The sequence below is a fragment of the Eretmochelys imbricata genome, chromosome 10, assembly GCF_965152235.1.
Source record: "Eretmochelys imbricata isolate rEreImb1 chromosome 10, rEreImb1.hap1, whole genome shotgun sequence".
Classification (NCBI taxonomy): domain Eukaryota; kingdom Metazoa; phylum Chordata; order Testudines; family Cheloniidae; genus Eretmochelys; species Eretmochelys imbricata.
The window spans coordinates 58,122,455-58,149,697 of NC_135581.1; the positions used below are offsets into that span (position 1 = coordinate 58,122,455).

The following is a 27,243-nucleotide window of genomic DNA, read 5'->3' on the forward strand; positions in this document are numbered from 1 at the left end:
TCTACATATTGTGGACTAGAAAGATCATGGAGCACTTTCACTTTAAACAAGATGGACAGTGTTGAAGTTAGAGAATAAATCTACAGACTCGCCATTTACGAGGGACCCTATCGCTGAAGCATCTGTTTTGTGAGAATGCAAGAATATTGTTGGAGATACTGCTTATGGGACTGAGAATGAATACTGAAAATCTGCAAAGTGGATGAAGACTGAAAACCAGTTTGCTATGAACTTTGAAGTTCACACTTCAGTTTCTGCAGCAGACTTGTTCAGCTATCTTGACTGCCAAACAACCATTCAGAAAGGAGGATCAAGACAGAACCTTGAAACTATATTGAAGACTGACTTAGACTCTCCCGACTGTAACTCTTAAGGATTTTGGAAGGTTAAAAGTCTTACAACAAGGAAGTTTTCAAACACTGATTAAATCAAACTGCAAGCATCTGAAGAAAGCCTTTCTTTATGGCATATTAACACCTACAGCGGAAAATGGATACTTGCTATGAAAAACTGGTATCTGCAGGATGGAACCATTTTCTGACTCCTACTGTTTGTTGGTATTTGTCTTTTAGAAAATGTATTTTGCCATGGCGAATGAGTGATCCTGGGTGAAGGATTTATTTACATGTTAATACACCTTGTTTTTTCCCCCTAATCTTCCATCAGTGCTAATAACTGGCTTTGTATTTTCTAGGTCCTATTCTAGCTTATGCATATAAAATTGTTTAAACTTCTTGTTTTGCCATATTTATTCCTGTTAAATCCTCTTAGATAAAGCAGGTTCTGGTGATGGTATACAAGAAGTATCTAAACCTCTGCCTTCAGAAGAAAGCCTAGCTGAGGCTGATCATACGGCTCATGAAGAGATGGAAGCTAACACATCTGTGAAAGAAGCTGAGGATGATAACATATCGGTTACAATCCAGGCTGAAGATGCCATCACTCTGGATTTTGATGGTGATGACCTCCTAGAAACAGGTAAAAATGTGAAAATTACAGATTCTGAAGCAAGTAAGCCAAAAGATGGGCAGGATACCATTGCACAGAGCCTGGAGAAGGAAAGCAAGGATTATGAGATGACTGAGAACCATAAAGATGGTAAGAAGGAAGACTGCGTGAAGGGTGATCCTGTCAAGAAGGAAGCCAGAGAAGGTTCAAAGAAAGCAGAATCTGGAGACAAAGAAAAGGACACTTTGAAGAAAGGTCCCTCGTCTACTGGGGCCTCTGGTCAAGCAAAGAGGTTTGTCTTTCTATGTCCGTTCTTTACGATACTGAGTACCAGCATTCAGTAAGATCACTCTACATTAAGGGGGTAGCAGCAAGCATCTTATAATTAATATCTTATGCTCCTGCCTATAGATATTTTTTTTGACCGCCATAAGTTACTTTTTAAAAATTCAAGATCTTCGTATAGAAACTATGTCCTACTGATTGCATTGTCGAATTGTCAGCATTTTATTTTTTATTTTTTTCAAATTGACAAGTTTAAGTGTCCTTGTGGTGATGGTAATGAACAGCTATCAGTTCTAAGAACACAAAATGAAGTCAAGTCCCCGTCCTGAAATCTGGAGAAGATTGCCATATATCCACTGAATAGAATTGTCAGAAAATCTAGATCTTCAGGCATCTTGGGGAAAATCAGTGCAAGAATCCATAAGGGAATCATTTTGTACAAATATAACCCAGTCCACCCCTTTTTGAAATGTTAACTTGCCTGCTAGTAGTAGTGTAAAATGCAGTGTCTAAAATTCTGTATTTTCAATTTTCTTCTGATGATTTGCTTCTCCAGCTCTGCTAAGGAATCCAAAGAAAGCAAAACAACATCAAAGGATGATAAAGGTAACTTACCTCCTACTGTAGCACTTAATTTTATATTGCTATATCTTGTGATTTAAACATAGAATACTGTAAAATTGTATCCATAGTATACGGTTTTATTGTATCCATAGTATACATGGAAAGCCACCTTTTACTTTATCCGATACATGGGAATCAATCTAGGAGGTGACCAAAAGCTAAATTACTGCAGAACATCTCTTAACCTGTTATATCTTCCTTGCCATGGACTAAAATGCCTTAGAGAATTGGTTCAGTTTTTGACTGAAGTCAATAATAGTAGGAGTACACTAGGCCTTAGTTTTCCTGTGGTTTTTTTAATCCTCCAAGCTCCTTTCAAGTCAGTTAGCCCTAAGCAAATACTTTAAAACACATCAGTCTACTTCAGATCAATCATGAGTAGAAGGACAGCTCCATTTCTGGTTCTTATGGCTTTATTTTGAAGAATAAGTATTTTAGATACAGAACCTAAAATTAGTCACAGCCCTGTCCATGAATGTATAATACTCTAATCTTTTCTTCTGAAGTTCATGTACAGTTGAACCTCAGAGTTACGAACACCTGTGGAATACAGGTTGTTTGTAACTGAAATTTTTGTAATGCTGAACAAAACGTTATGGTTATTCTTTCCAAAGTTCACAACTGAACATTGACTTAATACAGCTTTGAAACTTGACTATGCAGAAGAAAAATGCTGCTTTTAACCATCTAAATTTAAATGAAACCAGAACAAAAACAGTTTCCTTATCTTGTCCAATATTTTTAAAACTTTCCCTGTATTTTTTTAGTAGTTGACTTTTAACACAGTACTATAGTGCATTTGCTTTTTTGTTTTGTATCTGCTGTCTGATTGCGAACTTCTGGTTCCAAGTGAAGTATGTGGTTGACCAGTCAGTTTGAAATTCTGAGATTCTACTGTACATAGAAATTGTCTTGGCATTGCATTGTTACCCTTCTTAAAAAATGAAGGCTGTCAACTGTACCAGTAGCAATGCCAGTTACAGGCATTTGTTTACTATATAGTTAGCAGAGTCTTAACTCCTTTTAGCTATTGGTCTGTCAGGGAAATTCCATTTGCTTTTACTGTATCTGTTACAACAAGAATTACATAGATGATAGTTGGTGAGCATAATAAGATAACTAATTGCTCTCCAAGCCTAAAAGGCCATGAGCACTGGGGAGAATCACAGCGAGGGACCATATCAAAGTCCTTAAATTGTCATGCATGGAATTCTTGTCCCCATCACAAAACATTTTTATTTGGAACTAAACAGAATGCTGTCCAGCAAATGGCATTTGTCTACAGAAAAACACTTCACACGTTGAATGTGAAAGTGTCACTTCCCGCATAATATTGTGGATACATGTTCATTATGTTCTCTTTGGATGTTTAACTTCATACATAACTTCAAATAATATTTTAATAATTAGGATACAGCAACTCCATTTTGTTACAACTAAAGCAAAAGATAACAGATTTTCACAGAAGTATCTTAAAACACGTGGACACTTAGTCTGCTGGATTTGCAGTACACTGTAAAAAGGTCTAAGCATTAGGTATTCATAAAATTCCCCATCTAATATTTTTAAATATAGTACACTTAAGCATTACAGTCAATGATGTAGTTCAAATTTTTCCCTTTTGTTATTACTTAGGCTCAGTACATAATATGTAGTCTTTTCTCCAGATTACATGGGAAAAGATTAAGGACCCTCCAATACAACAGTGGCAAGTCTGTTTTTAGAATAAATAGTTTGTAGGGTTGGAAGTTCCAATTTTGGTACTATTGGCATTGCCTGTATGTATGCCTAGGACCCAAATGCATTTGAATACAAACAACTGCAAGGTCAAATATCTAGGTATGACCTGCAGTTTTTGTTCCTACAGTATCTTGAAAAACAGTGATTCTAAAAAAGATTTAGGGGTCATGGTGGATAAGCAACTCTACACAAGTTCCCAGTGAGATGCTCTGACAAAAATGGCAAATGTGATCCTTAGATGTATAAACGGGAGTAGTGAGTAGGTAGGTAATCTTACTTCTCCCTCCGGCATTGGTGAGTACTAGAATACTGCATCCAGTTTTACTATCAACATTTTAAAAGATGTTGAAAAATTGGAGAGGGTCCAAAAAAGAGCCACAAAAATTATATGAAGCTTGCGAGAAAATATTTTACAGTGAAAGACTTAGAGCTCAGTCGTCTTTTTTAATAAACTAAAGGATTGAGGTGACTTCACAGTGCTGAATAAGTACCTTCATGAAGAGATAATACCACGCACTAAAGGATTCATTAATCTAGCATAGAAGTGCATAACAAGAACCAATGGCTGGAAATTAAAGCCAGACAAAGTCAAATGAGAAATAAAGCGCACATTTTTAACAGGGTCATTAGCCATTAGACCAAATTAACAAGGGAAGTGGTGAATTCTTGATCTTGTCTTCAGAAAAAGACTGGATGCCTTCCTGGAAGGATATGTTTTAGTCACACAAGTTATTGGGCTAAATACAGGGGTAACTGGATGGATGAAATTCTATGGTATGTATTATACAGGAAGGCTCACTATATATGACCTAATGATACTTTTTCTCAAAGTATGAATTGAGGTGGTAATGACTTTTGTTTAGTGATCATATTAGTAACTTCAAGTTTTCTTTGTGAAACTTATTCCAGGAAGTGCAAGCAGTGTAAGTGGTAGCAGTGGCAGTTCAACTAGAAACCTATGGGTTAGTGGACTCTCTTCCAACACGAAAGCTGCTGACTTGAAAAATCTCTTTGGCAAATATGGAAAGGTATTTATTTGTGTTCAGTATTTTGAATGAAAGAACCTAACTGTCATATTCTCATGTTTTAATATGAGCTGATCTAAGACCAGATCTGACTGACCAATATAAAACCTAAATTACATAACGGTAACATCAAGAGCTGCCATCAGAATAAGTGTGTGTCCATGCAGGAGTATCTTGGCAGTGAAGGAAGAGGATTTTGTTGGAGCATCTTCTGTGAGAGATGAGGAGGTGGGGATATTGAGTTACTATCTGCATACCAACTGAGTTCTCATTTCTCCTTCCCAAAACCTGCAAGGGTCAGTCTGTCTGATGTGTATGCCATAGTTTGGAGTGGTCAAATGGAAAGGTTTTATAGCATAGCCTAAAATGACCTCCTCATGTCAGGATTAAGAAGGAGTTGGGCTGCATACGTCTTCAGTTTCTCATAGCCAGAGTCTAATTCTTTTTGATCCAAAAGTGTTTCCTCTGAACAGTTCAAAAGGCTATGGCCTCTTTTTTTTTTTTTTTGGTCTTATCTGTGTGGCTTATTTGTCTGTTTAAAACTTGTTCCTAGTTGACTTCTAAGCTAAATGGAGAAGCCTCTTAAATTGAAATAAGCATCCACACAACCTTCTGCACCTTAAACTAACACCTTAATGTAAACATACAGCTCTGTTAGACAGTTGCTAACTTCATTTTACACAGTTTTGGGTTGGGGAGATCTGCAAAATTTGTGACAGTGATGTAGGTATTAACTGTTAATTTAACTTGGCTTTCCATCTTTGTAACAAAACTTCTTTAAATCCATAAAACTGTTTATACAGGTTTGTTTCCTAGTATGTTTATACGGGTTTGTTTATACGGTCTGTTTATACGGGTTTGTTTCCTGGTATGTAGACTTAAAAGCAGGACTTCATGGATTCTACTGACATGCAGTTTGCCACAGAATCTAAACCTTCATTTAAATATTTTTAGGGTCTTATAGTTGCATCTGTTTAATCTTCAGAAGCTCTTTACAGTATCTTCCTCAGGTTGCACACCTGAAACAAGCTCAAGAGTGTACAGTGCATCTCAATGAGTTATTAGAACCAGAAGCTTGTATTTATAAATTACATCTGAACACTATTTCACTGCTGGTTATCTAACAAACACCTATCTGATATGTATATCCCACAGTCCTGAATTGCTTCCTATGCCACCTCAGATCTTGACATCCTTAACTGTTCCTATTCAAGTGATGAAACCTCCAGCTCTGTCCTTTTTCTCCTTCCACAATGTAGACTTGCATTACTGTAAAATAAATAAATCTATGGTCTATCAAAAACTGATTTTGAAAACAGCGTAAACAAAAGTATATCAAAAGAGGCTACTATACTGCATGTTTAAACTTCCATTTATTGAAGCTGCTGTACAGTCTGCTGCCTCAGTGCTGCAGAATCTAGAAATGACGCCCCAGCATTTATGTACTTTGTAGCAAGTTCGACTTCACTAGGAGCCAGAGGTGATACCTTGCTCAATGCTTTCCTCTCAGCAAGAGGCATTCTGACACACTACTGAAATTACTTGACCGTCTGGTATTGACTCTCAAAAGAGGTTTCCCTCCCTCCATCTGTACATGTGGAGTGGATTGCTTCTTGGAAGTTGAAGTGCCCGTATAAGTTGTTGGTTTCTCACTTGTCTAGCCAACAAACTTAAACAGTGGTAAAGTTTTAACAAAATGTTTCTTTAGTAGATGAATACTAATTTTATTCTTGTATTTCATATACGCTAAGACTTTTAAAACTTGTGTCTACTACACAACTTGGCGTGACTAAGCTGAGAGTTGGGGTAACATTCAAGACTTCAGAAAATTTTACCCTTAGTGAGAATTTTCACTAAGAATAAAGATTATCTTCTCCTCTCTCTACCAGCTGGATCCAAAATGTTAAGTTTTATTCTTCAAATTATATATTTTTTAGGTCCTTAGTGCAAAGGTGGTCACAAATGCACGAAGCCCTGGAGCAAAGTGTTATGGCATTGTAACCATGTCTTCCAGTACGGAAGTGGCTAGATGTATTGCACATCTCCATCGTACAGAGCTGCATGGACAACAAATTTCTGTTGAGAAAGTAAGTTTTTAATGTATACTCCTTACATAAGGATTATTTGTGTATGGGGTCACATTCTATTAAATTTACCTTTCTAAAAAATGTAGGTAAAAGGTGATCCTTCCAAGAAAGAGCTGAAGAAAGAAATTGATGAGAAATCCGGTTCTGGTAGAAACATGGGGGATAAGAAGACGGCATCAACTGATAAAACTAGCAAGTAAGAGCTTGCTTTGCATCTTCTGGTTTGATGGACTGTCCAAACAAAATGATGTGTACTGAAACTATATAACCAAACCTTTCTCACTGTCTCTCTTTGTGTCCTTTTTAACAAGAACTCAGTCAGCCAAAAAAGAAGAAAAGAAATCTGACAAATCTGAGAAAAAAGAAAGTAAAGAAGCTAAGAAAACTGAAGGTAAAGATGAGAAGAATGATAATGGATCAAGTGGCCCTAATCAAGAATCCACTAAAAAAACTGAAGACAAGAAACGAATAAGTATGCAATATAGCTTTTTTCTTATTGCCTCTGTTTCATCTTTTCGTTTGCTTTTACGGCAGCAGATAATACCCAAGATGCCACTGCATATAAATCCTAAAACCTTGTTTCCTTAAAACCTTCAGTAATAGGGTCGTCATTGCTGAGTTAGAAAGTCATTCCAGTGCTGTCATACAAACTACTAGATTTTTGTATTCTTGTTTATTACACAGATATGTATTGACATACCTGTCCTATCATAGTCATCTTAATTTTTAAGATTCATATCTTGCATTTCAGCAAGTAAACTTTCCAGAGTAAAAGAAAAGGAGTACTTGTGGCACCTTGGAGACTAACCAATTTATCTGAGCATCAGCTTTTGTGAGCTACAGCTCACTTCATCGGATGTTGATGAAGTGAGCTGTAGCTCACAAAAGCTGATGCTCAGATAAATTGGTTAGTCTCTAAGGTGCCACAAGTACTCCTTTTCTTTTTGCGAATACAGACTAACACGGCTGCTACTCTGAAATCTGTTTCCAGAGTAGGCAGATGACCATCTTAAAATGTGGTTATTTTCATTTGTAACTGTAGTGTTAAATCAAAACCACTTTAATTCATGCTTATGTTAAACCATTTTTCTTAGGTGGAAAAAGTCCAGGTCAGATGGTAGTTCTAGACCAAACAAAAGGAGACCAGGGTCACACTAGGACAGTGAGAAGGGGAAGGTTTGATAAAGTAAGTATCTCTCTAAACTTGACACATAATTCTTGTCTGTCTCCATATTACTTTCTAACCACTTTATCATCAATTAATAGGCAAGTAACTATCTGCAGATAGTTGTTAGTTTCAAAATAGTCTAAGATGGACAGCCCTGTTGATACGCTAACTAGTTCTCGAAGTTGTGATATTGTAAACTAGTATAGTATCCAGAAATCTCCCTAGTACCATGTGACTTTTGAAATAACTGGAATTTCTGTTAACAGCCACCGGTGCTAAGGAACAAAGAGCGTTTCATTCAAGATAAAATGAAGTTCAGGGAGTACAGAGGTAGAAAGGATATCTTGCCGTTTGAGAAAATGAAGGAACAAAGAATGCGGGAGCACATGGTTCGATTGGAACGAATACGTCGAGCAGTTGAGCTCCGAAGGTAGTGATCAAAATTTTTTGTTTCATCTTAGACCACTTTTTAAGATTTAATTGGGTAAAATTACTTTTAGAAATCTGATCATAGGGCATTTCATCAAGCTTTTTCCTCAAACACCACGCTCAGCTTTCAAATTAGTATGAAAATACTTCTCATATCTGAAGTCCAAATTTGATGCAAAAAGTCGGAAATTAGTGTCCATAGAGTAGAATAACAGGGATACGTATTTCATAACTGTCTGTGGTATGTCCTTCCTTACATGTGATCGATCTATTTCTTTAAAGTATTGACATCGTTAGTCCAATTGATTGTAATAGGCGTGACTAGAAATAGCTAATTCAGTAATTGCACCTTAATGACAAGGGGGCATGATATGGGATTGGTATTTTTGCCTCCAGCAGGCCAATCTGTCCTACTTTGAAGCTGGGTAGATACTCTGCTTTGTTCTGCTCCCTCTATGTGGGTTATGCTCTGCAGAAGGAGCAGAAACAACCCAGGAGTTACCTGGTTGCAGTCCTGTGGGTGTGGGGATTTCCAGCAGGTGTAGAGCTGATACAGCAGGCTCCTACATCTCCCTCCCTGGAGCCTAGTGTGGCAGGGAGGGAGGAGGAGGAGGAGAAGGGAAGGAGTGGGAGCATGCTGCACTCTGACATGTGGCCCAGCTAGTGTCAGAATTGGGGGAGCAGTAACTGGCTCCCTGGTAATGATTCTCTAGCTCTGCTGGAGCTGCCACAAGCTGTACACAGCAAAGAATCTAACTCACACCTTTATATAGCTTTGCTAGGCTGTCATCCAGGCAGAGCCAAAATGCAGACGGTAGCAGCAGACAGATGCCAATTAAAAAAACAAAACAAAAACCTAACACCTACTCCCCATTCTATCAACATCAAATCTACGCACACCTCAGATGACCCCTTAAATAAATGGGCTTTGTAGCATGCCATACAGATTACCCAGTTCGGGCTGTTGGGGACAGGAGGAAGTGAATTCCAAAAAAAGGGCCCTGCCAGCAGCCATGTCTTTCAAATTGAACACCTGCTGACTACAGCTATGGCAGTATTGCACAGGAGAAACCAGTCTCAAACAGCCGCTATAAGCCATATTTTTAAATGAATGTTGTAGGCGAAGAGAACTTGCTGAGAGAGAGCGTCGGGAGAGAGAACGCATTCGAATCATACGTGAACGTGAGGAACGTGAGCGCTTGCAGAGGGAAAGAGAACGATTGGAGATTGAAAGACAAAAACTGGAGAGGGAAAGAATGGAACGAGAGCGCTTGGAAAGAGAACGGATTCGTATTGAACAGGTACAGGCCAGTATGCCTAAAGTGTAGTGTTACATCAAGTTACAATATTGAACTTAATCCTTTCCATTTTATTTGCTGTAATTCTCTTAAGTAGAAAATATAACTTGTAAACAGTTTAGTAGTGATCTTTTCCTTTGGCTGTTCAGTAGCTTATATGGAGAGTTGTCTAGATCTCGGTGGAAGTCAACAACCAAGAGGCTAAAGGATTCTGTTGGCCGCATAAATCTAACTTAAATCTGCAAGTATTTCTTCTATAACTATGAATTTACTGCAAACAGAAAATGAATGCCTTTCAGGGCATATTGGTACTAGAAATGTATAAAACTTTCTAGTGACAAAATCTTGGTTAACGAGATGGCATACCAAAGGTCCTGTCGCTCTGCTTTTTCACATAGTGAGTTATGTCTAATAGATCCCAATAGTCTAAAACTACTTCTTTTGTATTGCAAGTTTCTCCAGTATTAGTACAGAAATTGAAGTTGATCTGATTGTGTGTGGGGAATTAATTCTGTATTTGTAGCAACTATTGTATATTTGCCTCTAGTGCAAAGCTAATGGGTTCGTTCCATAGTAATCCTCCCTTATTTTTTTTGGTAGGAGCGTCGCAAAGAAGCAGAGCGTATTGCTCGTGAAAGGGAGGAGCTTCGTCGACAGCAGCAGCAGCTTCGTTATGAACAGGAGAAAAGGAACTCTTTGAAACGTCCACGTGATGTAGATCACAGGTAGTGTATTTTCCAATTTGCTAATCTGTTCATGCCACCAAACAACCTCTGTTTATCATTAAGTGGGTCCATGCAGAGAACGCTTGCCACCATAACTGAGTACCCAGTGCTGCTGACCTACTTGCTAAGGACTAATAGATCAGTTCTCAAACTGTGGGTCAGGACCCCAAAGTGGGTTGCGACCCTGTTTTAATGGGATCGCCAGGGCTGGCATTAGACTTGCTGGGGTGTGGGGCTAAAGCCTGAGCCACACAGCCCAAGGCCGAAGCACAAAGGTTTCAGCCCTCGGTGACGGGGCTAAGGTTACAGGCCTTCCACTTGGGGTTGAAGCCCTTGGGCTTTGCTCTCCTCCTTCTCCCCGCCTGGAGCACTGGAGCTTGGGCTTTGGCTCCCTCACCTGGGGTGGTGGGGCTTGGGCAGGCTCAGGTGTCAGTCCCCACTCCTGGGGTTGTGTAGTAATTTTTGTTAGAAGGGGGTGGCAGTGCAGTGAAGTTTGAGAATCCCTGGACTGATATGCCTAAATCAATGTAATGCAACTGTGGAGAGAGACAATTCTGTACTAGGAAGGAAATATCTTATGATAGTCCTCATGGCCCAACAAGAGCATCTCACGTACGTGTGCGAGTGTGTTGTTTTACTGTCCTGATTTTAAACAGTTATGGAAGTTTCCAGCTGCTACCACTTGGTGTTAAAACTTCAGATCCTGGGAGCTGGATGGCTCAGTGAATCAATAATGCAATACAGAGCCTTTGGCTTCTAGATTTCTGTATCAGTTTCTTCCCAGTTGAGTGGTCAGTGACAAAAGTTGCTAGCTGGCAAATGTTTGACCCATGTCAAACACTACTTATCAGATAAGAATGGGACTAAAATTCTTACAGTTGGCACCATTGTTAGTATTTTTAACAGCGTGTAAGGAATCGCCTAAAATCACTCTCTCATCGAGGTGGTCATGATTTTCCCATGGGTCAAAATACAGCTACTGCTATCAATGGTGTACGTATTTCATGGGAAATAGGACTTCAGTTTTCAAGGCTGTTAATTGCACGTTAATGAACACACAGCCTTTCTTTAGTAAGCCTGCAAATATACTAAATCTGTTCATAGTTCTGTGATTTAATGTCTCCAGTGACCAGGCTAACGGGGACATTCTGCATACTGTTATCCTCCACATGTCAGTGTATTTTAGCTCTTGTAATTTTTGTCTGAAAGTTAAGTTCTTACCTTAAGTTCTACTGATGTTCACTGGTCATAGATTCTATCCTGTGCAGGAATCAAACAGTGGGCCCTTACTAGTAGTTTCGGATGTTTGTATAGATAGTTTCCATTTTATCTCAGACTGCCTGAAGTGGACAAATATTCTTGGTTCTAAAATACTATCAGGTGTTCTAGACTTTTTTTGTTCTAAAATGACCTTCATCAGAAACCAGTGAATTAAGTTGTGCATTTATCAAATTCACTGATGAAAAATTGGAACAAATGATCAGTTCTAAGCATGTGTTGCAGGAGTTGGAGACGACTTGAAGACTAAATAACGGACGGACTCACTTTGAAGAAAACTTTTAACCGCTTCTGTACTATAGTAAAAAGGCTACAGTTCAAATATTGTAACTTGTTGTAAAATATTCGTTTAAAATGTCTGTTTCTAAAGGCGGGATGATCCCTACTGGAATGAGAATAAAAAGATGTCCTTGGATACAGATGCACGCTTTAGTCATGGTTCTGATTACAGTCGCCAGCAGAATAGGTTTAATGACTTTGACCACAGAGAGAGGGGGCGATACCCAGAGGGTTCATCCGTGCCATCATCCTCTTTTGAAAGGTATGTTTGCAGACAATAGTTACTAAGATTTTTACTTTTAAGAGGTACTGGAGACCTGCTTGAGACTCAAGGAAGTGTTTGAGATTTCTACTCTTGAGTCCTTAAGACAGATACAGAGGGAAATAGCTTTAATAAGGCTTGATGTTTGCGTTCAGCATTTAAAAACAAAACACTGAGAAGTGTGTCTAGTATTTATAGTAGGCTAATAGAGCTACATTTTCATGGCAGTCTAGATAAGATACTGATGTAATATGTGGCTAAATGGCAACATTTGCCCAAACAGACTTTTTTCCAAACTTTTTGGTAAAATTCATACAGACTGATTTTATACTTTTTTCAGTTGGCTCTCTGGTTTATCCAGTCCATTTCATAATTCTGGAAAGGTGTTTCTGTAACAGTGTTCTCATTACAGGAATTAATGAGACCTGCTGTGAGTTGAATCTCGTAACAATTTATACAAGTACAATAAGTGTAGGTGTTCACACTTTGGTACTTTCATGTACATAGCTACTAAATTGACTGAACTAGATAAGGAAGCAACTGGTGTTCTAGCTGAAGTTAGTGGATTGAGCAAATAGAATCATAGAATATCAGGGTTGGAAGGGACCTCCAAATAACCTGTCCTGCCCTCCAATTTGTACAGGCGAGAACGCTTTGTAAATCAAAGTGAAGGAAAAAAGACACGCCCGACGGCGCGAAGAGAGGAGCCTGGGTTTGAGAGGTATCCTAAGAATTTCAGTGAGTCCAGAAGAAATGAACCCCCACAACCAAGAAATGAACTTCGAGATACTGACAGACGAGAAGTGCGAGGAGACAGAGATGAGAGAAGAACAGTGATAATTCATGATAGGCCAGAAATATCACATGGTCGTCATCCAAGAGAAACTGGTTCAAATCCACCTAGACAAACTAATTGGAAGAACGAGGGAGGCATAAGCACAGACAAACGGGATGCCAGGTATAGTCGTCTGGATATTAGACAAAGGTGTATTGCTAGTGATTTTAATAAAACCAATTTATAGTATCAATGTTAACTGGAGAATTTGCTTTAAAAAACAAAGTAGATAATCAGAATGGCACAGTTTAGAACTTGCATTCTGTTCATGTTGTCTGCCATAACCTTGACTGTACAGGGAATCCTTGGTCTTATGACATCCGACTTACGTCGGATGCCCTTACAACGCTTTTCAATTGACTGCCCATTCCACCCTTACAACACTCGCTTAGCCCTTAGGATGCTCAATTTGCACAAAAAGAAAAGGAGGACTTGTGGCACCTTGGAGACCAACCAATTTATTTGAGCATAAGCTTTCGTGAGCTACAGCTCACTTCATCGGATGTCACGAAAGCTTATGCTCAAATAAATTGGTTAGTCTCTAAGGTGCCACAAGTCCTCCTTTTCTCTTTGCGAATTCAGACTAACATGGCTTTTACTCTGAAACCTGTCAATTTGCACAAAGTTCGCTTGAAATTACTTCCTGGTTGCATTATACTGGTGTGGAGCTGGAAGGGGTTGCTTCTGATTGGCCTCCAGGCATCAGTGTAGCTTGTTGCTGGGTAGGGTTGCTGTTTATTTTTGATTGGCTGAGCCCGGCCAGGAGCCAATCAGAAAGCTTGAACAGTGATTGGCTGAGGCTCAGCATGTGTGCTGTTCTCCCTGGCTTTCTGCGCCTGTGTTGCCAGCATTCTGAGTAGCATATGTGAGTTTGTTTGAATGCTGTTTACAAAATACAGTGTACAGTAAATACACTGATGATGCAACATTAGTCATCTATCATTTAGTTTTAGTACAAAAGTCTGGGTTATTGTGGTGAAAATGGTGTATCAAGCCATGGTCCAGGAACCAATCTGCTCTTCATACCATTGATTCCTTTGGGAAAAGCGGGTTCAACTTACAATGTTTCGGCTTACAACACAGTTGGTTCCTCGGAATTGTGTTGTAAGACCGAAGACTCCATGTGTTTGTTGTTCTTGCTTTCTGCCATGCTGTTCTTGGGCATGCATAGTAGTAGTGTGGTAAGTCACTCTTGATGAGAGAATGTAGGATGCATCCTATTTTTATTAGCAATTTTTGAGATGAATTAACTATTCAGACCTATAAATTGCTGCTTAGTGACTTGCAAGTAACTTCCTAAGAACCCAAAATATACAGAAAATTGGATTCTGTCTAGCCTCCACACAAAGGTATTACCAGCTACTGCCTTGTGCCAATAAAAGAAAAGGTTGACTAGATAATTCTCTTACAGAGGAGAGAGACCAGAAAGATCAGGAAGAGAGGTGTCTGGACACGTGAGAAGTGCCGCTCCCGGTAGCCGTAGCAGTGCTTCTGGTTATGGAAGCAGGGAGGGAGAACGGGGAGTCATGGGAGAAAGAGGAAGCGGAGGACAAGTAAGTATCTTTACTGCTCTATAACTGTTTAGTCTTTACTGAAACTATTGAAGAATGAGCTAACCCTATACTTATAGTATTTATACTGCTGTGCAGCACTGTACCCATCTTGCTGTGCAGTGCTAAAGGGTAATGTGTTTCTTTCCATTAAATATCCAAAAAGTGAGTATCCGTTACTTCTCTTGGTGATCTAATGTGCTTCAGGTGAATCAGAATGATGGATGTAGATTCTGTTTGAACCACTGATACCACATCAACTGGTGGGAGAGTAGTTTAACTGGAATACAGTGCAGTCTTAGCATGCTGTCTCAGATAATTATGTACCCCACTTTCTAAAGTGTTCGGTAACAACAACAAAAATCCCAAGAACAATTGGAGTTCTAATCTTGGCCTTGCTGGCACTTTAGTCTGTAGTGACAATCTTGCTAGTGACGCTGGCTAACCAAGAAACTCTAAGACTCAATTTCTTCTCTATCTGTTGATTACATTAACTATCCTACAAAAAGGGGAAGTATAATTATTGCTGTTCTCCAAGTGGGGAAACTGATGGAGGGTGTGAAGTTACTAGTCCACTGTCACAAAACATATCCGTATCAGAGCTGGTTATAGCATCCAGGTTCCTTGATTCCCACTCCATGGAACCAGGCCACCTTCCAGAAATTAAAGCTGCACAGAAACACTTCCACAAAGGAGCTCCCATATTAGCATTGTTAAAAATCTTATTTTGAAACAAGAGGATCAGACTCAGAAATGCCAGTTCTAATTGTTGAATTTGTAAAGTGATTTTTACCTTTAAACACTGAGTCGAGAAATGGGTAAATTCCATCATAAGTATATTGGAGAGAATCCAAAATCATTGTATAAAATATGTAACTTCCTTCAAATAACTCAAAACATTGCAGTTTAAGCCATGTGACCATTTCAGACTTGCTGTAAATCACTGTATATTTTGCCAGCATTATAATGAAGATAGACATGTTGTTGAACGCCATAGTCGTGAAACTGGACCAAGAAAAGAATGGCATGGACCTAGTTCTCAAGGAAGTGGGTATCATGATGCAAGGAGAATGGGAGATGGCCGTGGAGGAGGTGGCATGATGTCTCCACATACAAGGTACAAAAAACGCTCCTTTCCCCTGGTTCCCCATTGTTGAGCTCTCAAAGCTCTTCATTGCGACCATAATCCTTCTGGATGAGAACCAATCAACGCCACTTAATCGGTTGAAGGGGTCGCTGCTGCACAACATGAAACTCATCTTTCCCATGAGCTGAGCTGGCTTAGTCATGAATCTGGATCATTTACATAACAGTGCAGAGTATTCCCTGCACTGCTACTAGCAGTTATTCAATAGCAGCAGTGTTCAGCTGCATCAGTGTATTCTGCTGTAAAGTGTGTAACTTCCTCTTTGTCAGGAAAGCTTTCATTATGTTGTACCAAGCCTCTCCTCCTGAGGTTTTACAGTTCTGTTCCACAGTTGAGTTACATAAGTATTTAGTACTATTCACACACACATTTGACACTCATAAAACTTCCACTCAGAATACCCTTTAACACTTTTTTTTTTAAACCTTTGTTTCCAGTAACTCTTCACCAATTAATAGAGTTGTACAGATCACAGGCAATTCCATGCAGAGGGGAAGTGGCTCAGGATTTAAGCCGTTTAAGGGTGGACCTCCACGAAGATTCTAGGATCCACAGCTGCTTGGTTTCAAGATAACTTATTGAAATCTCTTCTAAACTTTACCTGATACAAACAGGAAGTCTTGTCTGGAAATCCTGTTCAATTTTTTTTTAATTTTAACATGATTACTTTTTTCCTCTCAATTTTGGAGGCATTTTTAATAGTTGCGTTGTAATTTTGGATAGTTTTTGTGTATCTTTGATAAGCATTTTCCCTGCGGCACTAGAGCTCTGCAAAACAAATTGGAACCAAAATATTTGTTAACACTGTATAAATATAAAGGAATAGTTTGCAGCTGTGTGCTAGTAGTTTAATTTACCAGCATTAGCTCTGTGGTGTCACGCTTTAAAGTTAGCTCCATAGAACAGAACATACACAACAGTAACCTCCATTTTGAAGGTTGTTCAGGCTATAAAACCTGCTTTCTAATTTGTAGGGAATAAGGTGGTTTTCTTGCATTTCTGGGTATTATGTAACCTATTTTTGCAGAAGGTACTGTTACATTGAGTGCATCTATGTGTATTCTTGCAAATGTATTCTTTTGAAATAAACCTTCATATTCTGTATAGTTCCTAGTAAGTTTCTGGAACTTTCAGTCTGCTGGGGCAAAAAAGAATAAAACTGACACATTTTGAACACAAGCTCTGTTCCTGTATGGCATACAATAGACACCATAGGGGACAGCCTGGTTTTGATTGCTGAAACTCTCTACAAACTACCTCCTTGTAATCAAAAAGGACAGCTTGTTCAAGTCACTAACCACAGTTTCTATACTGCTACCAGTAGAACTCAGTTCATATCCGGAAGACCATTCTGATTTTAGGTTGAGATGTAAGTCAATTAAAATGTGTTCAGATCGGATGCAGGCAATTTTAAAGAAAAGTTTCCTCTGAGTGTAATTCCATTAATGTGAAGTATCACTTTTTTTTTCTTCATAGGATGTATGATGAATCTAAACACTAGAGTCCCTAAAAGTCCCTGTTTTATTTTTATGCTCAGCCTCTGACTCCACATTTCAGCATGGGGGGAGAAGTTAAAGGTACTTTTGAAGGCCTGCAAAGGAACAAAGACCTACACTTAGCATCAACAATCCATTTAATCCTTGCATGCCTCCCTAATTTACAAGTAGGAGTGACCAAATTTGGGAGAAACAAAGTAGCCTGTTGGGGGGGTAGAGATGAAGACTTGCCCTCCATTCACAAATAGGACAGGATATGGTTTGGGGATTTTTTTGTGATCAAAAATGCAATTGGTTAGCAGGGTCTGAAGAAGCAAGTTCCTCTTCAGTACATAGAATATTTACAGCTTCTATCTCATTACTTGCATGCTTCCCATCACAGTACCCTCTGAAAATCTCAGATACAGTGGATTTATTCTCAGCTTTCCAGTGGGAGTAGAGGGAGCATTATTCTCATTTTACAGATCAAGGACTGAGGCACAAGTGACTTGCTAGAGTATTGGAGCCAGGAATGGAAAGCATTTCACTAGAGTCGCAGTCAGTGCCTTCACTACACAACCATCTTTCTCATCTCACCCAGCCAGTCTCTGATTAACTAATACTGTGTTCACTTCGTGGGAGTTGAAGAATAGTGTTAAACTACAACTGGATATAGATAGATATATATAGCCTTGCTGCACTGCAAAGTTCCTCAGTGGTGCTGGATGCTTTTGAGACTGATAATGATATGACCCTGATGAATGACAAACTACTCCATTTCAACTCAGGATTTTCATGACTAGCATGGGATTATCTGCTGCAATGCCATGAGTCAAGAGTTTTGGGATTGGGTGGCAATTAGCTTAGTTTTTAAGCGGTTATGGATTGACCTACTATCCCCTACATTTTAATGTGGTGGCACATCTATTCAGGCAAGGACCCTGTTAATGGTATGCCCCAAAAGCAAGTAGAATGAGAGTACTGCCAGAAGGCCTTGAGGGAAGTTTTTCTGTGATCAGGCCACTTTCAAGGAGTTCTGCATTTTCAGGCCTATCCTTCATTAATAAGGTGGCTTCAAGATGCTGCCTTCTCTGCCTTTGTACTCTGTGCATCCTTGGCATCCAGATGAAATAAAGGAAGATGAGGGGTAAATCTGGCTGCTAAAGAGATTTTGATCTTCAAAATTATGCTATACAGGAGAGAAGAGGCTGTTGTTCTCCAAAGATGCTACAAGTAAGTATTGGGGCTGAGGGGCCAGCTGCTTTCACCTGGTGACTGACATAAGTCCCTCCCCATTATCAAGCAACTTCTAATTATTTTGTGAGTAAAATTCTGTAGCTCAACCCAGTGCTATATGCTTCTGTAGAGGAAGTTGAAGGTATGCAGAAATAGTGAATACCAGATTTTCCTCACTGAGTCTAGGCTATGCAGAAAGGGACTAGAGGTTGCTTTCCAGCTTACTCTTTGATACTCTGCCTAACTAAGTCTTATGGCCCGGGTCCTGAGGACCAGCAGAGATGTGCGTCTATTGCTGGCAGACATCAGTGTCTCTGAGGGAATGTAGAGTTGCTTTCGTCTTAAAGAAGCTGCTTCTGCATAAGAAACTACAGCAATACTTGATGCTGACAATCTGGCTATCAGCCAGTAGTGCACCCTCCCCCCCAAGCCCAATAATTATATTGCAAAGGCTGGTGATACAGATCAGTTGTTTGAAGTCTCACATCCTTGACCTATGCCAGTCTATGTAAGAGGCAAACTGCACTGATGCTTGTGCTATCTGCATTCAGTTCCGTGGTTCATGCGTTGATATGCCTGCAGACTACGACAGGAGTGGATTTGTGCTTAGCTTTACTTGCAGAGTTTTCCCAGGGGGTGGAATGGGGCAACTGCTCTCTAAGGGCTGGCTCAAGTTTTGCAGAGTTCCATCCATTACATACTACTGCCCCCTAGCAGTGTTTGGATATGGCAGTAGAGCTATTAAATGTCTGGCTTTTTTGGGGTGGGGTGAGATGAAATAACTGGCTAAAGTTCAATTTCGATAAAAGTGCAGTGATGTTGCTTAAAGGGGGATAGCTCTTATTCTTTTTTGAGGGCATCTGAACTAGAGACTAGTCAAATCATTATTCTACAATTTGCCAGTGTTAGTTTCATCACATGACCATCTTTAATGCAAGATTAATCTTTAATTCCTAGAGTTTCTGCAACCCTACATTCTAGTGAGGGGGAACAGATGTTCCAAGACCACCTTGGGGATGCTTCAGCTTTTTTGTTTCAGCTACAGACCTTGCATCTGTGGCCTATGCTTTTGTCACCAATACTGGATTACTATAATGTGCCCAATCTCAGGCAACATCATCTAAAACAATGTGGAAACTGAAGCTGGTATAGAATGCAGTAGCCTGCTAAAGTAGAAAATATTAGTCAACATACACATTTAGGATATGCACTAACTGCCTGTGTGTTGCTGTGTCACAACTGAGAGGTTAGTATTGACTTTTAAAGCCCCAAATTGTTCAAAATATTTTTATTTTAGATTAACTCTAATGCTTCCAGGGAGCTCACAAGGATGAGGGCGGGAGAGAGGCAGAGTCCTGTTATAAACAAGAGGGCTGCAGGCTTGCTGCTTGTGAGGATTTTCAAAGGGGGGAGGGGGAGATTGTTCCATGGCTCTAGTGCTTGTACCCCATCCAAACTAGCCTAAAGCTGATCACTATCCAGCTCTGTTGAAAAGCTCATCTTTCCTGAACAGATGGGGATGGTGACTGAGAAAAGGAATTAAAGGTGGCAACTGGTGGGAGTTCCTGTCTTAAATGATTTGAAATAGCAGTTGGGGGTATGGGTGGGCTAAGGACCTAGTGACATATGATGCAGGGGGCAGAGAGAGAAGCTAAGTGTTTCAAGTGGCTTTCAACAAAGTAGAGGATCCATTTCTTGCATTTACCCACAGTATTAGCCACTACATAACAATACATATCTCTTCCTGCTGATAATTTGTACAGTTTTAGGTCTGGGACCCTCAAAGATTTGGTACCAATGCCAACCTGACGGTCAGAAGTGGAAGAGGTGCATCTTTACTGTACACCGAAGTTAAAAGCACACCGCTATTCTGTGCCAAGATGCAACAGCTCGCCAAAAAACCTCTTCTACTCTCCAGGCTGTTGAGAGGATTAGACTAAGGGCCAGGTCAGTGCTAGGAGCGCTTTGATGGTGTAGGTATAACAGGATGCTACCCTGGTAAAGCGATCTTAGTGCAGACACTGTCTTTAGCCAACCAAAAAGGCAATTTGCCCATATAGCAAATTCCAGCCACCTCCCACCAAAAGCAATTTTGCCAATATGTAAAAACATTTAGGGATGTCTCATGCCACAGCTACATGTGTCACGTTACCTCCCTGACCAGCATAGGTATACCAGAAGAAGTTTGTTATAGCCTTACCCACAGGGAAAAGGGACACTTGCAGATTAAATACCATAACTCTTACAAAGTCTTCACCTTTACTGACCAACTGCCATTGTGTTAACTGATGGAACACTTTACAAAGTTACGTAGCCATTAAAAAGGTGTCTGTCCAATACAAGATGCATATGTTGTTTTAAAATTCAGAAATGAACAAAGCACCTGTTTGGACACCCAGAGGAAAAGAAAACAAAATTGCAGTCATAGGTTCCCACTTAAATGCACTAATTCTGCTCCTTGCCAAAAACCTGGGAAAGGGACTGGCCATGCAGCATGTCCTGAGGTTTGACAAATTCAGGCTGATAAAGACCAACATGGGTGAGTAAATTCCAAAGTCTAGGGCCCTTCTACTCTGTCAAAGCCTCCTCTTGAGCACTTCCATGATGTAAAGCTGTAGCAGTACCACACAGGGAGGGGACTCTCAAATAGTAAGGACTTAGGCAGTTCAGCTCTTTACAGGTCAATTACCAACATACTGAACTCAACGCTGTTAACAGTCAAGCTCTTGCAAATTACTAAGCATTTGTCTTGTGGTCAGTGAGCTATTCCATTCAACAAGCAAGCCAATGCCTTCACCCTTGAGTTCAATTAAGGCGTAGGCCCATTTCACAACACTAGTCTGACCCAGATGCAACACCACCATGGACCATAATGATAGTGGTTATTTGTTACTTAAAGTGATAAGTGTTCCTCTAGGTAGACCCCACTATGTAATAACCCTCACTGTCAAAGAAGGGGGACTGCTAACGGGGTTCTGAGACCCTTTCCTTTGGAATATGCTTTCTCTCCTTGGTTTGAAATAAGCCAAAGCTGTTGTCCTTTAGGGGATACTACAATGCATATCTTTTTAAGAGGGCTGCTGATGAAAAATATTGGGGTGGATGCATGGGGCAAGTGGAGGATCTGGTTATTTTTTGTTGTCTGGTTCAGTATAATATGTTTTTCTAACTACTGTGTATTTCAGAAACCTAAATATGTACAGGGTGGCAGAGGTAAATCAGATAGCAAGTTATGTACCAGAGATGGGTCTCTCTTAGGGTTCTTTAAAGGATTCCTCAAATAATTCCAGTAGTATCAGACAACGGATTATCTGAAGTTGTTTTCTAGGGCCTATTTCACCAAAAGCTTAGAGGAATTTAAGTTATATCACACAAAGAACTCCACTTTTTCCATCAGGGCAAAGTGAGGCTGAAAATGACCAGTATGTGAACTTCTCTAAAATTCACACCAGTAAAGAAAAGCAATTCCACACCTGAACATGCTTGTGGTACTTAAGACATCCTTAGACAGACTTCTCTTATAAAATAGTATCCATGCTCTTATGTAGTAATTGGAGTACTCATACCAGTCCAGACTATCATCTGTGCTTTGTAACGTGATCGTTGTGCTGTTTTGGAAAAGTGTGTGTGTGTCTGTGTAAAAAAGCATCTTTTTATACAAGTGATCCAATTATACCGTCTCCATCTGCTGGCAGGGAAGAATTCAAGTGGCCAACAGAAATTAAAACTCCCCTCAAAGTTATCAGGTACAAAGTGTTATAAACCACATTGATTGATTGTTTTCTGTTACTGTCCTACTGTTCTAACTCACTCTGGATATTACTGTAGAACCTCAGAGTTATGAACACTTTGGGAATGGAGGTTGTTCATAACTCTGAAATGTTCATAGTGCTGAACAAAACATGGTTATTCTTTCAAAAAGTTTACAACTGAATATTGATTTAATACAGTTTTGAAATTTTACTATGCCTAAGAAAAATTGCTGCTTTTAACCATCTTAATTTAAACGAAACAAGCACAGAGTTTCTTTACCTTGTCAAATATTTTTTAAAACTTTCCTTTTTTTTTTAAGCAGTTTACGTTCAACACAGTACTGTACTGTATTTGCTTTTTTTAAAAATCTCTGCTGCTGCCTGATCGTGTTCTTCCGGTTCCAGATGAGCTGTGTGGTTGACTGGCCAGTTCAGAACTCTGGTGTTCATAACTCTGAGGTTCAACTGTAAGTACAGTTTTTAGTTAGAAATAAGTTAGGTCAGAGTGAGACTGTAACGAGGTACAAATTATTAAGTTTATTACATAAGCACATCTGCAGATACATTTTAAAAGGTATGGCACAATAATCAATCTACCTAATCCTTCAGCTGTGGGGAAAAAAAGGGAGAAAAATCAAATGCAGAGAAAGTTGTAATTTCTAACTATATGGGACAGTTGTTTATCTTGTCTATAAACAGATACCCTCTATAAACATGTCTTGAAAGGCTAATACCTATTTGGTCTTAAATAAAGTTATATTAGGAAAATAATATAGATAATATAGGTTTTACCTAAAATATATGTGCATAATGAAATTATCTCAAACAGTATAATAGAAATATCAAGATAGGATAAAATTACAATGGGTTTTATCAGCATTCGTTATACTTCACCCTTAATTTAGTGAGACATTTTGTATTACAAATTATACAAAATAGCAGGCATTTTCCATGAGGTGAATATAATATACACAGTGCTTAATGGATCAACCAGCAATATCATACAAAGGTCTACTTTCCCATTAGTTAGAATAGATGCAAACACTATTGTAACGTTCCCACAACTATTTCAGTTTTCAGGGAGAAACCTTTCTAATCACAGATGCCAAATACAGTATGTCAATTTTGTGAGCCACTTAACTACATGGATTCTGTATTAGACATCTTACAAGAAATAGCATGCATTAATCTTCATGAATCCTGTTACAGGAAAGTTTAAACCCAGTAAAACTCAACTCTATAGACCGTATTAAACATATCAGGAAAAAAAAAATCTGTTTTCTCTGAACACACCCAGAGATATCCATACCAAGAACAAAACAGGTTAGTAACATTCTCCATAGGAATCTAGTGTACTAAATGACTGGAAATAAAAGTATGGTACCAAATAGAAAAATCTTAAAGTATTATTTTATTATTTTTAACAAATGTACAATGGTCACCTGTAACTTTTCAGTTGTACAGATGTAGAGAAGCAGAGAAGATGGCAAACTAGGTAACATTGTTTAAGAAAGGGATTCTAAAATCCTATACTGTGGACTACATCTTAATATATTGTAGACCATCTCCCTTCCCATTTATGATCAAACAACAATCCCCATAGAAACACTACAATTGCTACTTGGAAATGTAATATTAGGAAAGTATTTTTAGGGATTTTTAAAAAACGCTATTAAGTAGCTGCAAATGAGGACCTACCGTCATTCAACTAATAAGTTCGCCAGGGACCACCAGCAACCCTTTGGACCCCTGGTGGTACAGAATTTTAGAACCACTGATGTAATGTTTAATTCAAACTTTTAAGAAGTCAGCATTGCTTTAGCAGTGACCACGAAAAGGACATTTATGGTTTTCTCCCCTCCTAATGAAAACTGTCTTAAGTTTTATATTTGAGGGTCTATCAGCATTCTATTTATAAAGTTTATTTATAATGGGGTTGTGACTCCATTTCTCAGGCTGGCACTGCATACAACATTTCAATCAGAGCAATGTTTGGCTTTTTGATTTGAAAACTCTCTTAAGTTACAAAAAGGCACAAAAGCTAAGCCTGAGACTATCAACTTGTTGCAATTTTGACCAAGTACAATATTGCACAAATACCCAATGAGCAAAGGTGCCAGAATATCTAGGCACAGTGGGGTGAATTTAAAGCCCAAAGCTATTTTAACTATGATTCTGTTGTGGGTTGAAATTACACCTTTAACAGTTTTTTAAAGATAAAATCAGAGTTTTAACTACACTAACCCTTTGTTGCTTGTATCTAGTCATAAGAATGAAAGATGGCCTTTGAAAAGCTAATGTCACAATGAAACTCAAATGAACCCCAACCCTCCAAGCTCATTTATAAATCATATCTTTGAGTTCAGTACAGAGAACTAGCTCACTTAGGCCCCAATGCTGCAGACTTTTGAATGCATCCGATGAAGTGAGCTGTAGCTCACGAAAGCTTATGCTCAAATAAATTTGTTAGTCTCTAAGGTGCCACAAGTACTCCTTTTCTTTTTACATTAAACAGTTTGCCAGTTAGGCCTCAGTTCAATTTATGCACATTAAGTTCTAGAGGACTGTTCACATACATAAGTTGTTGTATGCAATGTTGTAGCCATGTCAGTCTCAAGATATTACAGAGACAAGGTTGGTTAAGTAATATCTTAGACCAACTTCTGTTGCTTGTCTCTCTCACCAACAGAAGTTGGTCCAATAAAAGATAAGACCTCACCCATCTTGTGTCTCATAAATAAATTGTGGCAGGCTAAAGTGTGAAGAAAGCTCTACTTACCAGTGATTCTTCAAATGTTCATGTTTCAATACTTTTTTCCTTTTAGTAGTACAGAAATTTTAAAAAGCTAATTTTCATCTAACTAGTTCATAGAAACTAGACTTCTCTGAAAATTTAAAATCTCAGATTTTGAACCTTACCAAGGAATTTTTTGGTTCCTTACATTATTCTTTTAAAAGATTAAGTAAAACAGATTTTAATTAATGCTTTAGAAAACCATATAAATTAATCACTAAGACTCTTAAAATGCAAAACAGATCCAGTTTGCAAAAACTGAGATGTAATGCAATATTGGATACCCAAGTAACTGACTGAAACCCTTCTCTCTTTCATATTAATCTTTGTAAAACAGGATTTTAGTGTATTTATCTGACTCTTGACATGACTGGATTTTAATTAAATTATGCTGCTTTTCAGTATAGTTTTCAATATGAATTTTTTTTTTCCAGAGGTAAGATCTGCAATAACTAATATGAAATTGTAAAAACATGTTCATATTGTGATTTGTTAATATTATGTGCATCAAGACAAATAGCTTAGCTGGCAGCTAAAGCTTCATAAAGCAATGAAGCCCTTGAAGCAATGTAGCTCAGCAATTACAAGATTTTTTTTTTTTCATTTTGCTGTATGTTTTACTAAGGAAAGACATCTTAAATACATTACAAATAATCAGTGTTAAACAAGAATGTTTCTTTGAACTGACCTTTTTCTTAAGAAGGGATCTTATGAATGGTTTTCTCCCTGTTACTTTATTTTTTCAAAACAAAATGCCCAGTATCAAAACCATGTAATTAATAAATAGAAGAACAAATACTTCAAACTACCATATTACCTTTAGCAGCTGCTGCACTGGCAGCAACTTTAGTATAAAATTCCCCAATAGTATAGAGCATGCCTTTTTGTTAACGTGAGCCCATACACACATATAAAACAAGATACCAAAAGGCAATTGTAAAACAAACGAAAAAAGTTGATATGTACTTCTGCAAGTAATACTTAAGACAACGCTGAAAGCTTAATCATAGAAAATCATTATGAAAATCCAGATGTATCCTTGACAGGTTTCAGAGTAGCAGCCGTGTTAGTCTGTATCCGCAAAAAGAACAGGAGTACTTGGGGCATCTTAGAGACTAACAAATGTATTTGAGCATAAGCTTTCGTGGGCTACAGCCCACTTCATCGGATGCATGCAGTGGAAAATACAGTAGGAAGATTTTATATACACAGAGAACATGAAACAATGGGTGTTACCATACACACTGTAACGAGAGTGATCAGGTAAGGTGAGCTATTAACAGCAGAAGAGAAAAAAGAAAAAAACACCTTTTGTAGTGATAATCAAGACGGGCCATTTCCCACAGTTGATAAGAACGTCTGAGGAACGGTGGGGGGGAGGGGGAATTAACATGGGGAAATAGTTTTACTTTTTGTAATGACACATCCACTCCCAGTCTTTATTCAAGCCTAATTTAATGGTGTCCAGTTTGCAAATGGTGTGCCAGCAATGCTCCTCTGCCATGTACATTGGCCAAACCGGACAGTCTCTACGTAAAAGAATAAATGGACACAAATCAGACGTCAAGAATTATAACATTCATGTTCTCTGTGTATAAAATCTTCCTACTGTATTTTCCACTGCATGCATCCAATGAAGTGGGCTGTAGCCCACAAAAGCTTATGCTCAAATAAATTTGTTAGTCTCTAAGGTACAACAAGTACTCCTGTTCTTTTTGCGGATGTATCCTGTCTTTCAGTCAGAGGGATGCTGTGATTGAAAGGTAGGAAGTCAGTCGTACAACATTATTTATATCAAACTACTACAAAGGACTAGAGGTGGTTTTCTGCACTCACTTGTGGGAGCTGGAGGCAATGCAGTCATTCCTGGTAGAAAAAAAATGTTTTTTTTTTTTAAAGCTGACCCTTTTGCTTAAGAATTGGCACTTAGTGGCTAACAAGAAATTTTGAAAATGGAAGAGGGTGCGATAATGTTCACTGTTTTGCCATTAATACCACACATTGGTATGGTGGCTGAAGTCTATTGGGCTATAATACAAAGGGGAAGGAGAGAGAATTGATTGCTTTTGTTAATCTTATCAAATTCAGACAGTGATTAAGAACATATACAGGCAGTACAACAAAAGCAGAAGCACAGGGCAAAAGTTTGTGATAAAATAGCAACATGTTACAATAACGTTGGAAAAAAAGTGTTAAGTATTTACTTTTTAAGAAGTACAAATTGTATCAAAGGGCGAGTCCAGCTCATTTCACTGATGTACAGTCTTGTAATAATTAGAACAGTCAAACATTCCAAGAGTTATCAG

General features: G+C 38.7%; 2 protein-coding genes across 8 annotated transcripts in view; one reads left to right on the forward strand and one right to left on the reverse strand.

Moving 5' to 3' along the window:
- Window positions 1-16,786, forward strand: part of SLTM (SAFB like transcription modulator) — a 31,939-nt gene extending 15,153 nt beyond the window's left edge. The window contains exons 7-21 of the mRNA XM_077829270.1: window positions 772-1,240; window positions 1,790-1,839; window positions 4,507-4,625; window positions 6,560-6,709; window positions 6,796-6,905; window positions 7,021-7,181; window positions 7,804-7,895; window positions 8,144-8,307; window positions 9,427-9,607; window positions 10,205-10,329; window positions 11,978-12,148; window positions 12,792-13,106; window positions 14,395-14,536; window positions 15,493-15,650; window positions 16,118-16,786. Of these exons, the coding sequence (XP_077685396.1) occupies window positions 772-1,240; window positions 1,790-1,839; window positions 4,507-4,625; window positions 6,560-6,709; window positions 6,796-6,905; window positions 7,021-7,181; window positions 7,804-7,895; window positions 8,144-8,307; window positions 9,427-9,607; window positions 10,205-10,329; window positions 11,978-12,148; window positions 12,792-13,106; window positions 14,395-14,536; window positions 15,493-15,650; window positions 16,118-16,226 (2,516 nt within the window). The 3' untranslated portion in view covers window positions 16,227-16,786. The remainder of the gene's footprint in view (window positions 1-771; window positions 1,241-1,789; window positions 1,840-4,506; window positions 4,626-6,559; window positions 6,710-6,795; window positions 6,906-7,020; window positions 7,182-7,803; window positions 7,896-8,143; window positions 8,308-9,426; window positions 9,608-10,204; window positions 10,330-11,977; window positions 12,149-12,791; window positions 13,107-14,394; window positions 14,537-15,492; window positions 15,651-16,117) is intronic.
- A 5,873-nt stretch (window positions 16,787-22,659) lies between these two features.
- MINDY2 (MINDY lysine 48 deubiquitinase 2) overlaps window positions 22,660-27,243 on the reverse strand; it is a 114,073-nt gene continuing 109,489 nt past the window's right edge. For all 7 annotated transcript variants that reach the window (XM_077827991.1, XM_077827988.1, XM_077827986.1 and 4 more), the window contains one exon: window positions 22,660-25,669. The gene's annotated coding sequence lies outside the window, so the exon portion shown is untranslated. The remainder of the gene's footprint in view (window positions 25,670-27,243) is intronic.